This window comes from Coturnix japonica, chromosome 6, assembly GCF_001577835.2.
Source record: "Coturnix japonica isolate 7356 chromosome 6, Coturnix japonica 2.1, whole genome shotgun sequence".
NCBI lineage: Eukaryota > Metazoa > Chordata > Aves > Galliformes > Phasianidae > Coturnix > Coturnix japonica.
Genome location: NC_029521.1, coordinates 26,724,140 through 26,740,356, shown reverse-complemented (window position 1 = coordinate 26,740,356; position 16,217 = coordinate 26,724,140). Strand labels below are relative to the sequence as shown.

Sequence of the window (16,217 nt, the reverse complement as noted above, 5' to 3'; positions counted from 1 at the left end):
TCCATTTTGTTGTACTTAAATTGTGTCTCAGTTAAGAATCAGGATACAAATGTTCTAGAGAGCTTTAAAAATAAAATACAAATTGTCCCAGATGTCACGAGTGAGGAAAAGAAGCTGATAATGCTTCTGAAGCAAGTTTGTTTCAAATTTAGGGGAGGACTGAGGACACTTAAATGAACAAATTCACGTTTATGACAGAAATAGTGTTTGCTTCATTTTATATTGATAACTGTACTTGGCTGCAGGACCTTGAAGAATTGGATCCAGACTTCATTATGGCCAAACAAGTGGAACAGCTGGAGAAAGAGAAGAAGGAACTTCAGGAACGACTGAAGAATCAGGAGAAAAAGGTACAAAGTAGTAAAGGTGCTAAGCTATGTCTATGCAGCACTTTGATAGCGGTTGTGAACTATATATTCACTTATAAAATATATGGATATTCAAAATGTTATGTGTAGAGCTAAATAAAGTGAATACATGATAAAGCAACGGGGTTCCTAGTATTGATGGACAAATCTATGTAATTATTCGAGTTAATTTGAAACTGGGCTCATAAGCTATGTGTGAAGTGGGTCTTAGTTGGGAAGACTTGTACTTGAAAATATTTTCAGAGAAAATTGAATGTTCAGAGAAGGGGAGGCTTTTGGAGGACCTAAATTAATTAATTGTATTAGTCCTCACTAACACAGAGGAAATTCCATTGCTAGAGTTCATGTAGACTGTTGAAGAGAGTCTGCGTGAAACGTGCATGACTGCAAGTGTGGAGAATGTGCTGTCAGAGTAAATGAAGGTGTATGACCTGGGCAAGGTGAAACTTGCCCACATGTTTTCAAGACCGAAACAGTTTATATGATCTGCCAATGGCAGTTCAGTTCACCAACGTGATGATTGAAAGTTGCAAGTACTTTCTCATGAGAGAAGCTGTTATTTTGGTCATTATTTAAGGGATGCAAGGTAGTGTCTTACAGCTTCATCAGGGAAGATCAGGTTGCATATTAAGAAAAGGTTCTTCACTGGGAGGGTGATCAGGCACTAGAACAGCCTCCCCAGGGAAGTTAAGTGCAACTCAAAAGAACTTCTTACAGAGTTCTTCACCAAAGGCTTCAAAGACAACTTAGCAGTGATGGCATGAAACAAAGTCTTTAACTAAGTTCAGTTTGGATGTATTTTGTGTAGGGAGGCAACCAATCTTTACATATTAAATGATTGTCTCCAGACTGAATATTAATTGTGAGTAGTGAAAACTGTCTCGTGTGTCTCAAGTATCATGTCCAGTTCCAGTTCCTTTATCTAAAAAGAATGTATGTTAAAGTTCATCCCAGGAAATCCTTGGAGCTTAAAGTTGTTGATGATGGGAGACTGTTAGGGAGAGTATGGGCCATGTCATTTCCTAGGAGCGCACTTGGGTTAGGTGCTGATGATAGAGAAGGGGGTTTGTTTAGGTGGGTTTCCACATGGTTACACAGTAATGATATTGGAGAAATTGGGATTTCTTATGGAGAATGTTGAAGCGTGTGTGTTCCGTGTGTGTGGTCTTTGCATTACGACATTCTGAGGGTGTGTTGTCTTTATTTAGATCGACTATTTTGAACGAGCGAAGCGCTTAGAAGAAATTCCTTTAATAAAGACTGCCTATGAGGAGCAAAGAGTGCGTGATATGGAGCTGTGGGAGCAACAGGAGGAGGAGAGGGTAAGAACTTTTTTTCACGTGATAAAATCCATCAGTTGTGAATGAAAAATAGCAGTTTTGTGCTGTCCTTTGTTTTTGTTTTTTTTCCCCCTGGCTTCACCCAGGAAAAGAAGGGAAAAAATTAGTCTTGTAGAATTGTGTTAATTCTCAGATTTTATTGTGCAGCAATATCACAGCAATATCTTTTGACCTGGATCTGAAAGAAGATGTAATTTGAGGAGCAACTGAATTAGAAAAAATGCAAATATATGGCGAGCTTTTCCTTCATGTTATTTTTTATATTATCTCTTTAGATCACCACTTTGCAGCTGGAGCGTGAGAAAGCCCTTGAGCATAAGAACAGGCTCTCAAGGATGTTGGAGGATAGAGATTTATTTGAAGCCAGGCTCAAAGCGTTGCGACGGACAGTTTATGAGGTATGCAGGAGATGATACTGAAATAGAATATTTCTGCGAAGTAAGGAAACCAACAGTGATGGCATATTGAAAACAATCCTGAAGCTGAGAAATATGTAGAAATACTTGTCTGTTTTTTATCTTTTTCTTTGAATCTGGAAATTATTTTGATAGTAGTTGGTACAAATACAAGTTGCATTTTGTTTGTCAAATTTGATAATGAGTTAGACCAGGAGGGCTGGGAAAAAACTATGCCGGATTCTCTGCTCTAAGTATGGGTAATATAGGGAGGTCTGTAACTAGGTAATGTATTTACATTCCAGAAGAAGCAAAGAGAGGACTAAAATTGTGTTGGCTGGTTGTGTCTTAGGAATATATTCACTGCTATCAAATTTGTGGCAGGAGAAGGTTAAAATGGTAAACAGAAACATAGTTGATTTTTAGTTGAACAAATCTAATACACTCGGTTGATGTTCCTCTGAGGCTTTATTTAGCAATTTGTGTTTGTGTTCAGCTCTTTAATGTTTAAGTTCTGGTAGCTTCATGTTTATTTTTTCGTATTTCAGGATAAACTCAAACAGTTCCAGGAAAGGTTAGCAGAAGAGAGGCGCAATCGTTTGGAGGAACGCAAGAAACAACGCAAAGAAGAAAGACGTATTACTTATTACAGAGAGAAGGAGGAAGAGGAGCAAAGATTACGAGAAGAACAACTGCTTAAAGGTATGACTGAGAGTGTGATCATCATTTTGTATCTGAGTTCATAATCATGGAATATTTAAAAAATAATTGTAATACTACTGTAGAAGTCCTTAGTATCATACTTACAGCACTTAGTAGTGCTGACCTTTTCTTTGATCTCTTCTAAAAAAAACCTACTTAATGTAGTTACTGATGTTTTAGCTGGTGCCTATGTGGCCTGTCTAAGTAACTTTTCTTCTCAGCTGTCAGCTGTTGTTCAAGGTATCAGTTTAATGAATTTATCAATGATTCTTTTTCTATTGCTTTGGAATTTGAGTGCTTCTGGAAAACCTATTCTGTGCTTAAGCATGTTCTGTGAAGTGTTTAGTTGTATGGAGATAGATACTTAAGGAGTCAAAGGAGGGTGACTGTATTTTTGTACATCCTCTCTGTGTACAGCAAAGCAGTGTAATTGTTAATATGTTCTATTTATTTATCCAACTCAAAGAGCGTGAGGAGAAGGAGCGCATTGAGCGTGAGAAACGTGAGCAGGAGCAGCGGGAATACCAGGAGCGTGTCAAGAAGCTGGAAGAGCTAGAGAAGAAGAAACGTCAAAGAGAAATGGAGATAGAAGAAAGAGAGCGTCGTAGAGAAGAAGAACGAAGAGGTCTGGATGATCCTTTTTCAAGAAAGGTAGGTAAATACTTGCAGGTTTGATATGGAAAAAGTTGACAACTGACTGTAAAATAAGTGGTTTAAATGATTCAGTAATAGTCTGTCTAATAGTTAAATTATTAATGTCACTTATTTTCAGCTCTCTATCAGGATCTTGAATCTGTAGTTCTGTAAAGTTGAGCAAAGGTCACCAAGCTGTTGAGAAGCTAAATGAATAAAGACTAAAAAGAATATTGAATATAAATTAACACAAAACAGGAGAGCTATGTTTGGAGCGTGTGTAATGACTCATGCAGGTGACAGATTACAGTAGCTATTGGAGGAAAAACGCTTGTGATTTTATAAATGTAACAAGCCTTCTGAACTCCCACTTCTTCAGACCTTAGCAGTAAGAGAACTTGGATTAAATTCCATCTACGTTAGCTATTGTCCTTGTTTAAAGAATGCTTCACTGCACTGGTATTCTTCTACGTAAGAAGTATTTGTAGCCACTGGCACTTGACTGTATGGAATAACTGACTCGGATTCTAAGGATACTCGTACCACATGAAAAATGCCATGTGCAGTTTTGGAATTCTTTCATTGTTCTTGTTTCTTGGGATCCTTTATACAAGAAGACTATAAAAATATTTATATAGGTACTCAGAGTAGTGGATGAATGAGGTCTAGGTTGGCTGTTTATTTCTGTATGTGGTAAATTAAAACATTTTCAAAACGAATCAGATCTTTTTAAAGTATGTCTGATTATGTGAAATCAGAGATTTTATGTGGCTTATGTGATTTGATTCTTATTGGTAGAATTCAAGAATAAATGACTGCATTACAAGTAGTATAGTTTGATTTTGTACAGAAATTGGGAAGTACATGTAACCTTTATTTAAAAAAACAAAAAAACAATTGTTGCTCTGCCCTCTTTCTAAGCAACGTGGGTGAATCAAAATACCTTGACTATTTTGTGCCTGAAGGTCTCATCTTAAGTGCTGTGTCAACTCAGAATGAAATGGTCTGCACTGCAGAGAGCTTATGGTTTATTCAGTCACGTTTACTGATCTGGTTAGAAAGCTCAAAACCAAAGAGATTAAATATTCACTCCTGATAGTGTTATGCATCAGGAGAGTGAAATTTTTAGAACATCTGTGTGCTCTCTTCCTGTTCATACACTAAAATGTTTATGAATAAATGTATTAACTCTTCCTGCCTTGTTAGTAAAGTGTGTGGCACAAAGGGATCCTAGTGTTCTTAATCTGCCATGAGCAATAAAGTTCAGTCATTCAGCCTCCTGGTAGTTCAATATTCTCTGCAGTGTAACAAGTGATGTTTTTAAAGGCATGTTTTGCTGTGGAAGGCATAACTTACATGATGGAAATCTTTATTTTGAAGTATTCAAGAGGATATTCCTACTTCCCTTTGACACACAGGAATCTCGTTGGGGTGACAGGGGAGAGTCTGAAAGCTCCTGGAGAAGAGGTGGTGAAACAGAATCTGAATGGCGACGAGCACCAGTGGAAAGGTGATGATTGGGCTCAGTATGTTTGGGCTCTCTCTTTTTTTAATGCTGCACTAACAACCTCTTAGGCCTTTACATTTCTCTGAGTTACCTTCTAATGGCTTATAAGAATCTCACAATTAGAGATTTTGTCTTACAAGTGCATTAAGATGTTTTTCTTCTGTTTAGGTTAGATATGTGAAGGCTGGCTTATGCCTTCTACATCTGATAGACTTAATTATGTGAGTTCTTTTCTAAGCGGTAATTTTCTGACCTGCTGAAACATAGGTGGCAATTGCATAAGTACAGATTAGGAAAGGATAATGAACAGATGCAGAGTTCCTAGAGATCTGAGATTTCCCACTTAGAAAACTAACAATAACTGAGGAGGAAAGGCAAAATTGAGTGTCTTGAAAGCTATTCAAGTCCCAGAAGAGCTCACAGAGCAGAAAATATATTGGGATATATTCAGTAATAATGAAGACTGTTCATACAGTTGTAGAAAGTAGGATCTTTAAAACTTGTCCATTCCTCTGCTTCATAGCAGGATGCATTGTGCTTAAAATATTTCTGAAGAAACGTCTCTAAAAGCCTGTGTTGATGGAAATACCACTACTTGTTCTAATTGGCAGTATGTTTTACTGCTTAATTACCCTTACAAATGGATATTTATAAATGTTTAACCTTAATTTCCAGTGCAGCAATTTAAATCCATTACTGCTTACTCTGACTGTGGAAGCAAATCAATTTACTGTTTCTTTCTAGTAATTTCTTCTAACATAGTGGAATAAGATCTCTTGATAAAGTAGTGTCTTAAGCTTTCTTTAAAAGCTGTATTGCTTTTCTTGGTAGCAATCCACTTTCTCTTGAATTGCAACATCAAAAATTGCGTGAAACTCTCAAATGAAACATTTTAGTTACATATTGCAGAAGCATTTAATGCTTCTGTTTATATGCTTCAGATTTAACGCATTAGCTTGCAGCTAAAAATGTCTGGCAGGTATTGATTTCTTGTGGAGCAGGTCTGACATGCACGTAAAACTAGGACACAAATCCTCACAGTTACAGAGCAGCTGATTGTCTTTTGCAGCAGTCCCCAGAGTACAGGATTCCAGTGTATCAGTGTATTGCAGTACTCTCAGTCTTTTCTTTACCATGACTCCTGTGGGCATTACTGGAGACAGTACTTAGCTTAGTGACAAGGTAGAATGCTATCACTACTGTTCAGTAATGTCTGATCCTTTTAGTGTTACAGAGCTAAGCATATTCTAAAGATGAACTGATGGCTCAATAGCCCAGTGAAAACTCTCATCAATGCTTTTTATCCCTGCTACAACCTAGTAAGGAGAATCCCTGTAAGTCATCTTAGTCTGCCAGAGCTTGCACTTTGCTTGCAGTTGGGCAGCAGTAGTTGTTCTGCTGTACCCAGTTGTGTGTGTTTGTCAGTGAGAGCATCACCAATCTGTTAAGGGAAAACAGGGATGGGATTTTAGGGTTGGTGTGTTTGTGGAGATGGGGGATACTTCATGACCATGATTTGTGTGTTTGTGTTTGTGAAGATGGGGGATACTTCATGACCATGGTTTTTATTTTTAACGAGTTCTTTGAGATACAGAGTTTGTCAAATTAAGCTTGATGAAGAAGCAAAACACCTTCTCTGTTTTATTGCAGTAGATGGCCAAAGGAGACTACTAAGCAGCTGTAATGTTTAAAAGGATGATAAACTGTTCAGTATTAACTGAATCTGTTAAGGAGCTGACCTATCACTTTTGTATAGCACTCAAGGCAATTAGACCTTGTGCGTTTGAAAACTGCAAGCTCTGTAAATGTACTTGCAACCATACATCAGGTTTTCAGAAGTGATTTTGATGGGAGTCAGCAACACTTGTCTTACATGCAGAGCTTTCCTAGATGTCATTTTCTACTTGCTTATTCCTTGTGGCTTTATAGAGATTGGCGCCGAGGAGAAGCAAGAGATGATGAAAGACCTTTCCGACGAGGAGATGATCTACCCCGACGAGGGGATGATCTGCCCCGACGAGGTCCTGCAGAAGAAAAGGAACGGCCTTCTGTGGAATCAAGTGAGGACAGGCCACCTCGGCGTGAAGGGGATGAAGACAGACCACCTCGGCGCGAAGGGGATGAGGACAGGCCACTCAGACGTGGTTTGGATGAGGACAGACCCCCCAGACGTGGCTTGGATGATGATAGAGGGAGCTGGCGGGCTGCAGATGACGATAGGGGTCCCAGGCGTGCTTTGGATGATGACAGACCCCCCAGACGTGCTTTGGATGATGACAGACCACCGAGACGTGCATTGGATGATGACAGACCCCCCAGACGTGCATTGGATGATGACAGACCACCGAGACGTGCATTGGATGATGACAGACCCCCAAGACGTGCATTGGATGATGACAGACCACCGAGACGTGGCTTGGATGACGACAGAGGCAGTTGGCGAGCAGCAGATGATGACAGAGGACCCAGGCGTGGGCTGGATGATGATAGGCCGCCCAGACGGGCTTTAGATGATGACAGGCCACCCAGGCGTGGGCTGGATGATGACAGGGGCAGTTGGCGTGCTGCAGATGACGACAGGGGTCCCAGGCGTGGGATGGATGACGACAGGGGTCCCAGGCGAGGTCTGGATGATGACAGGGGACCGTGGCGTAATGCAGATGATGACAGGCTCTCCAGACGAGATGATGACAGGGGGCCATGGCGTAGCAGTGAAGATTCAAGACCAGGTCCTTGGAGACCATTTGGTAAACCAGGTAAAGCAGAATAATGCAATGATTTTTTCCTCCAAAGCATAGTTAAACCAGCAGATAGTGGATGTGATATGTTTGACACAAGAGGTGGGAGAATCATCTCTGAAAATGTCGGGAGTAATTCTGCTAACATGGACTCTCCTTTACTTAGGATAATTAATCGTTTTCGTTTGGTTCAATTAAACAAACCGTGTATGGCCAAAATCTAAAGGTCCCATAGTATTTGGTGGTATTTAATTGATGCAAAAAAACAAGATACACAGGTTTAATGCTTTGATGGAGGAAGAACATTTTCACTAGTTGAGTGCACCTTGATCTCTTTCCCTACCCAATCTGGAATTAATCTGCTATAGGAAGGACTTTGATGCATCATTGCATCACTCAAGTGGGTCTGGTTTGGATAAGGTTTTTTTCTTTTTTCCTAGATATAGAAATACTCCTATTTTTACCATACTTTTTTGGAACATCTTCCACTAAGTAGGATTTTAGATGAGATGACCTTCTGAGGTCCCTTCCAACCTGAATTATCCTACTATCCTATTCCTATGTGGTTTACTTCTAACCCAAAGTAGAAGTGTTGGTAACCATTACTTGTTTCTGATTGTGTTTTTTTATTCACATTTGTATGTTTAGCATCTTTTTATTTTATATTTTTACAGGTGCCACATCAACTCTTTAGACATCAATTATGTCATTTAAACCAGTACTAAAATTATCAGAAATCATTATATTTGCACTCCAGTAGCTTTTTCCTATGGAAAAAAATCCCAAACAATTGGCTAAACAGTTTATGGGAGAGAAGTAAATGCATCTTTGAGGAATTAAAGTTATTCATATATTCCTTTGACTTCATTGCTTACAGGGGGATGGAGGGAACGCGAGAAGGCCCGTGAAGACAGCTGGGGGCCTCCCCGAGACTCCAGGCCTCCTGGAGACCGTGAGTGGGACAGAGACAAAGATCGTGATGAGAATGAGAAAGAGCGTGAATTTGACCGAGAAAGAGATTTTGATCGAGATGATCGTTTCAGGCGTCCCAGGTTTGACTCCTTTGTGTAATTAAGAAATAATACGACTTCACGTAGTGAAATGAACTGTTGCTGATGTGTAAGAAATGGAGTTCTTTGAGGTAGTAAATGGATAATGATGTCATGGTTTGTTGTTCTTAAAATACTAACAGTGAATCCCAGAATGCTTTACTGCCTTTAAATATTTTGTTTTTTTCCCCCTGTACATTGTATTTCATGCTGGGCACCAGAAAAGATTTTGGAAGTCAGCATATTAAATAGAGACCCATCGCAACTGAAAGTATCAGTGTCATCATCACTTCTTTCTGCAGCAAAGATAAAACATTAACATTTAGTATCATTTTTCATTTTGAATGGCAAAAGGGATGACGCTGGTTGGAGAAGAGGACCAGCTGAGGAAACATCTAGCTGGAGGGATTCGAGTCGTCGTGAAGAGTGGGACAGAGGTGGTCGTGACATGAGAGATCGCCGTGCTGATGACAGAGAACCACCACTGAGAAGAGGACCTCCACTCAGATCTGAACGTGAAGAACGTATGTTTGTTTTGTTGTTTCTAAAGGCTTACAATCATTACAGGCACTCCACATTATCCTGGCAGCCTTAGGAGATTGTTTTTCAGCCACTGAAACACCCTGTATGTAACAACATAGTACAAAGCAGCAGTGTAACTGAGAAATTGTCCATGAATTTTGTTTTTAGTTGTACTCTTTTCTGAGAGTAGCAGTTCAGATCTGCAGTAGAAGGATAGCACTATAAGTTACTTACGTCTGCAATTATTGCTGTCACTTTACATTTGAGGTGAATGAAAGTTTTTTATAGTTCCATTATCAAGAGAGATGTCCCAGAAAGTAATTTCTGGCACTTTTCTCAGAACTGAGAGAAATATTTGCAAATAAGGCCTTATGGGTTTCACACTATTAGTGATATTTATTTTAGATGAATAACCTCCTTCAACTATGTACATTAATGAGTTTTAATTATGTACATTCATTTATACTTTGTTATCTCCTATAAAAACCAGTAACAGCAAAGACATTTAGCCTGAGATACCACATATTGCCATTCTGGAGTTCTCATGTTCAGATCTTTATTTGGTTTCTGCCCTGAGCATTGGTGCTGATCAGCCATGCAGCTGATCTCAGAGCAGACTGGAACAGAACACCCCTTACAGGACTGCAGCTGGTCCTGAAAGGTTGAGAGCTCCCAGTGTGGGGAGATACATACGTATATACATATATAAAAAATAATATCAGGAACTACTTTATTGTTTGACCATCCAGTTTGGTATTTAACACAGTTTTTGTTCATTCATAGCTGGGGTATAATTATTAAGCTCCTTTTGATGGAAATGAACAATTCTTCATATAGTGAAGAATGCTGAAGATGAGTATCAGGGGAGCTGTGTCACATCTGCCTTCAATAATGTTGAACAGCAAAGGGCTGTCAAGACACCAAACACCTAAATATGTTTCAACTGTTCCTAAGGAGATGTTTTTGTGCTTTTAATTCTGATAATATAAAGACATATTTTACATTGTAAAACCATCACTAGAACATTCTTATTGCAGTTACTTTGTTTTAGAAGTGACACTTCACTTGCTGACAGCAATGGTGAATCTCTTAGAGGCACGAGTAGTTCCTGTCCATTACTCGATTATAAAATTAAGCTGTGTGTCTGGCTGTCATCTTCGTATTAGTTCTTGGCAAGATTGAGAATCAGTAAATCAGACTGTCAGTGCTATGTTTGTTTGTTTAAACTCCTGCAGGCTGCTGGTTTGAACATGACAAAAGGTGGTATTAATGTCTTCTGTGTTTGTAGCGAGCTCGTGGCGACGTGCTGATGATAGGAGAGAGGAGCGTGGGGAAGAACGTGAACCAGCTCGGCGATCAGCTCCTGCCCCTGCTGCTCCTCCAGCTTCTGCTCCCCCGTCAGCATCAAAAGATCGAGAAAGAGATGGGGAGAAGGAGAAGGGTTCCTGGAAAACAGAAAAGGAGCGTGAGCCTGTTCGTCGTACTAAAAATGAGACAGATGAAGAAGGTTGGACCACAGTACGACGCTAAGCGAATATCAAAACAGTTTAACCGATGTTTTAGCTTTGATTTGATTGAATCCACAGATTATATTTGTGCTTATAAACATTCTGAATGGGAATTCTTTAACAAATGTTTTGAGATAACACGAAAAGCATGAGCTTGAATTACTTACTCATATAGATTGATCATGCACAAAACTCACAGCAGAAGGTTGGAAATTGAATGCCAGTTTTGGAAATTTCAAATGATGCTTATTTCATGGATCATTCGTTGCTAAAATAAAAAGAAGCAGGTTGCCTTGAGTAATGCCTCTACTTCACACCAGAACAAGCTGACCTTGATATTTTCAGGCTGTATTAATTTGGAATGGGGTATTATTGCTGAACATACATTTGAAGGCACCTCAGTTCACAGAGTGGAATTAGTGGAGAAGCAGAGCTGGATCGATTTCCATAATTTGCCAAAAAAAGGAAAAAAAAATAGAAATGTAGCCCCTTCCCCCCCTCTTTTTACAATCTTTGAGGGCAGGCAGTTTGGGAGACATTTTATCATCTAAATTCAGTAAGGTGTTCAAATTTGAATGAAGTACAATAAACGTGATGAGCATTAGCTACACTGGGATTTCTGTAGATTTACTTGAATACATGAAGCCACATTGCAGTCATTGTTCCAGTACCGTATACAGCTGCAGTGTGCAGACACGGAACCCCAAGCTTTTACAATTTAAGTGTTTCAATAAACATATTGCTATGTATTTTCTGTTGCAATAGCCCAACTGCTTTTCCATTCCTGGATTAATTCATGCCTTTCAAGGATTTATAAATATTGTCATATTTAAAATGTGTGGTTTTGGAGAAGTTGTTGAGTTTTTCCCCAATTCTTTGTCTTCAGGGTAAATTCTTTCCAAAAGAAAACAAAAGTGATTTGTAGTAATGGCTGTGTTGACTTTGATTTTGGGATGCAGAATAACAATTAACTATCTGGTCATACTGAAGCCAACACAGGACTTGCTGCTGTGTGTTTCTTCAACAATAAATAAACAACTTACTGAATTAGCTTCTACAGTGTCTTTTTAGTAACTTCCTGCAGCGTACTTTGATGTAGAACAGCTCTTAGTGGCTTTTTTGGTGTGTGCATACCTGTTTCTGTACTGTCTGAAGGAGAATCTCAGAACACTTAGGCTAGTTTCTCCTTGACTTAAAGCTTGTTTAATTTTACTGTGCATGAACGATAGTTCTAATGCTTTTCTTCTTATCCTCTTCTGAGCTTTCCAGGTCCTGTTCATTTCTCAAGGAAGACTTTGCTCTTAAGCCATCCAACCTGAGGGCCAGGTGACTGTGCCTTTGGAGCTCATCATATTGCCAAGCTCCAGGATTCCCTCATAGTTACAGTGATTTCTGAACAAAAATCAGTGAATGCACATTCCCACAAAGGATGGCACAGGAGAATGGCATCCACGCCACCTCCTGGATTTGGGTAGCAGGCTGTGGGCGCTGCCCTTCAGGCACCTGTTGTTGTATGTACAGTGTTTGGTGTCAGAAGATCACCAAATAGTGCCTGTTAAGTGCTCTGATCCCACTCCTTATTGTCAGGTCAGACTGTGTTACTCTGAACCACACTTACCAGGCTGGTTTTGAAAGGAATGCTTGATTGCTCACATGGTAAATGTCTTTATCTTTTCAGGCTCTATCTGTTGCCTCTCATCTCGCTGTCCACACAGTGCTGTAAAAGGCCTGGCTTTATAACTGCCTTGCGGTACTGGCTGGTAGGATTCCCCCAAACTTTCTCTTGCTCCAGTCTAAAGCAGCCCAGCCCCCTCCCCACAGGCTGCAACCCCCGTGGTCTTGTTGGTGCTCTACTGAATTTATTCCAGTGTAGCAACAGCATCCCTGTACTGGGGGCAAATGAAGCAGTAGCCAAGGTAAGGTCTCATGAGTGCTGAGCAGGGGAGACGCTCCTCTAAGCTGTCAGAAGGTCAGAGGAGTGTCTCATGTGGCAGCATGAGAAACATCTGGAAGATGTGAGCTACACAGACATGTCTGTTTATTCCACTGCCAGATCTTTTTGGAGAACTACAGCAGTCAGACATTTCATCCGACCAAACCCAACATATACAACCTGCACCTACTGCTGGCAGCCCCCACAGGGAGGGGGGAATTCAGCTGGGATAGGGACCTTTTGTTCTCTATAGTAGCAAAGAGCCACAGTAGTAAAGAACAGCAAGTTTTCTTAACATAAATAAGTTCAGTAAACCCACAAAGTAAAGTTAAGCTGTCAGTGAGATTCAGATTCAAAACCCACCTGTTACTCGGGCATGAGTCCCCACAGCGTGCAGTTTGTTAGAGAGCTGTAGGGGTCACACGCTAATGGCACAACAAGCACCCAGTTCCTCCCATTTTGCCATGCCAGGGACAGCTGTGACTGAAAGGCAGCACACACAGGGACGACTTGAGCAGCAGTGAGTTATCAACACAGTTTTCCATCGGGAGGAGCCTGCTTTTTGCCCAGACTAATTACCACCTGAGGGTGACGATAGGCTGCCTGGTACTCTGTTCATTCCTTATCAGCATATCACCATGGAAAAGATTCCATTGCTGATAGAATTAGGAATGTTTCCCTGTAATAAAGTGGCTTTCTGAAGGCAGAGTGCTTGGTTCAAACCAGTAGCCAGATCTAAAGATCTGCAGCTGTGTGCAGAATAAATAACAATAGCATCAGGCTGAACAAGACACCTGTGGAGCATGCAATAGCTTCCAACATGGGCTGCTGGCAGATGAAGGCACACGCTGTTCCTAGGAGTTTAGGTTACTACCATAAGCTGTTTCAGTGTGTGTGTAAGCAGCATCTACCATAACAGACTTGTGACCACAAGGCAGGTGTGTCTGCCTGCTCGGTGCTGCAGAGTGTGCTGGTGTGCAGGAAATGGCTCTGGGAGCTCAGTTTGAAGTAGGCCGATTCCCCTCCCACCCCACACACAGCTGCTCTCTCCAGCCACTGCTGCTGCCTTACCTGCTGGGGCCCGACTCCCAGGCCTGATGCCACGCAGTGCAGGTACACACGGACAGCTGGAGGACTCAGCACACACAGCAGGAGCCACCATCACAGGAGCAGCTTTCTTCTCACCCATGTGGAGGGCACAGACAGGGCTGGCATCCATGGCAAGGAGACATTCTGCTATCTTGACAAGCTCCCAGGCGGTGCAGTGGGGCAGTTGCTATGGGGTAACTTAATCTACAGACCAGGGGAGGTGGGTGTATGGCAGCCCTCGGAATGTCCCCTCAAAGCAGCTGAGAACCTTCCTTACATCTTTCTTGCTTTTGTGTCCATAAACAGTCACCCGAATTGAAACACATATGCTCATCAAGAAGCTAACAAAGAGACTGAATTTGTTCCACAGCGTTACACTGGAGCTCAATCCCAATCTGCGGTGAAGACAGACATCACAAAATCCAATGCCTGAATTCTACCAGCTGAGAACCTGCAGGGCAAATCACATGGAAGGAGAGACAGCACACAGCTGGCACAGCCAACAGGCAGCTCCATACAGCCAGCTGCAGCCACAGCGAGGTGGTATTTAATGCAAGTCTATTTGCATTTGCTAATTAGACCTAATGCCATCGCTGGAGCAATGTGATGAAGCCTGAAGAGAGCACTTCCATTCACAACCCTGTTCTCAGCTGAGGGAACCAACAGCAGTTGTGAATAGCGACCCCCAGGCTCCTTCCAGCCCATCCTGACTCCACTCCTGCCCGTCCCACTTACTTGCTTCACTGTCCCACCCCACAGAGCAGCTCCTCAGGAGGAACTCACATTAAATCCGTCACTTCTCACTTGTCCATCTCCCCTTCCCATCAGGACGCGGTGCCTTTCTCACCCTCCAGGCGAACCTGGGTACAGCCAGAGCCTTCTGCACTGCCCTCTTGGCTCCAGAGGACCCCGGAGAGACCCACAGATCTGCTGCTGCTGCTCCTTCTCCTGCTTTAAGTTGCAATGAAAGCAAATTCCCCACCTCTCTGAGAGCGACGCAGTCCCGTGGCTGCGTCCCGTGTTCGGTATACATGAAAGCTACTCGGTAACCACACGGGTGCTTCCCCCGTGCCCCCACCCACTTAAAGCCACACTCTTTAGCCTTACAAACGCATCACCTTCCTTTGGGCAGTTCCTCGCTCTGGGTCTCCTCAGAAGCCCACAGTCACACCAGGGGCCGCTCCGTGTGTCCCCCAGTCACCGCGCAGCCCCCTCCGCTCCCTCCCCCCCATCCTTAGAGCCGCACATTGAGCCGGGCGGCACCGTCCCGTTCCTGCCCCTCCCCGGGTGCAGCCTTTCAACCGAATTGCTGCCGACCACCGAGCCAAAAACCCCATCGGTTCCAATTGGGACGCTGGATCGGCTTTGAGCCCTTCGTTCCCCTCCGTGCAGCGGGCGGCCGCTCCCCAAGCCGTGCGGGCAGCGCGGGGGGCAGCAGGGAGACACACCGCCCGGTGTCGGAACTGGCGGCGAACGGCGTTTCCTTAAAAACCACGTATCTCTATATTTCTTACAAGAAACACGTACAGGGCGTCCCCGCCGCGCCGAAGCCGCCCGCCAGTCCCCGAGCCCCCCGCTCCTAGCGGACCTTCTTGCCCAGCGCGGTCCGGGCGTGCCGGAGCTGTTTGGCCGCCTGCATTTTGGACAGCGGGCAGAACCTCCTGGTGTGCGCGTTGTCCCGCGTGGCGCCGCACTGCGGACACACGTAGCGCCGCAGGATGGGGCACAGCACGCGGCCGTCGGGTCCCTTCAGGATGTGCGTGGTGTACAGAGCCACCGCCTCCTTGTTGTTCCTGCAGAACACACACACCTGCAGCTCGGGTTTCAGCAGGCGCCCCGCGGCTCGAGGGTGTGCGGGCAGCCGACCCGCCACCACCACGCCCGCGCCCCACGCGTGGCCCGAGCCGTCCCGGCCCCCGTGCTCCCCCGAGCAGTCGAACAGCACCGCTGCGGGGCCGCCGCGCCCGGGGAAGGGGCTGAAATCGGCGAATCGCTCCTCCAGCAGCCCGTCGCCGTGGTGGTGATGGTGCCCGCACAGCTCCAGCTCGTGCAAGTCCAGCGCGCCCTCGAAGTACGGCCCCGCCGCTTCTTCCTCCTCCTCCTCTTCTTCCTCCTCCTCCTCTTCGGCCGCCGCCACCACCACGGCGGGCGGTTCGGCAACGAAGCCCTTCCCGGGACGCACGGCTTTAGTGATGAGCGTGGCCAGCCCCAGGTAATCGTTCCACGAGTTGAAGACGTTCCCGCAGGCGCTGTGGCTCCGGCCGCCGTAGCGGGCACCCTGCAGGCGCTCTACGGCCGGGAGGTGCCGGTGCGGCTCCAGCTTTCCACCGGGAAAAGCCTCCATGGGGGGCGCCGTCCGGGAGCGCCCGCCCGCGCCCCCAAAGCGGCCCCGCCGCTATTTGCCCCCGCTGCCTTCGGGAGCGCGCGGCTGCG

General features: G+C 43.7%; 2 protein-coding genes across 2 annotated transcripts in view; one reads left to right on the top strand and one right to left on the bottom strand.

The window, feature by feature from the left end:
• Positions 1-11,812, top strand: part of EIF3A (eukaryotic translation initiation factor 3 subunit A) — a 26,485-nt gene extending 14,673 nt beyond the window's left edge. Inside the window, exons 13-22 of the mRNA XM_015867410.2 lie at positions 246-350; positions 1,577-1,690; positions 1,984-2,106; positions 2,652-2,805; positions 3,272-3,456; positions 4,857-4,948; positions 6,875-7,701; positions 8,561-8,735; positions 9,087-9,256; positions 10,543-11,812. Of these exons, the coding sequence (XP_015722896.1) occupies positions 246-350; positions 1,577-1,690; positions 1,984-2,106; positions 2,652-2,805; positions 3,272-3,456; positions 4,857-4,948; positions 6,875-7,701; positions 8,561-8,735; positions 9,087-9,256; positions 10,543-10,784 (2,187 nt within the window). The 3' untranslated portion in view covers positions 10,785-11,812. The remainder of the gene's footprint in view (positions 1-245; positions 351-1,576; positions 1,691-1,983; positions 2,107-2,651; positions 2,806-3,271; positions 3,457-4,856; positions 4,949-6,874; positions 7,702-8,560; positions 8,736-9,086; positions 9,257-10,542) is intronic.
• Positions 9,627-16,217, bottom strand: NANOS1 (nanos C2HC-type zinc finger 1). The gene is made up of 2 exons (XM_015867416.2): positions 13,767-16,217; positions 9,627-10,699 (listed from the first exon to the last, which is right to left on the bottom strand). The coding sequence occupies exon 1, from the start codon at positions 16,126-16,128 to the stop codon at positions 15,364-15,366; it is 765 nt and encodes a 254-aa protein (XP_015722902.1). The 5' UTR covers positions 16,129-16,217; the 3' UTR covers positions 9,627-10,699; positions 13,767-15,363.

Excerpts from the sequence above, each read along its gene's own strand:
- NANOS1 (XM_015867416.2), bottom strand. The coding sequence starts at position 16,128 with ATGGAGGCTTTTCCCGGTGGAAAGCTGGAGCCGCACCGGCACCTCCCG.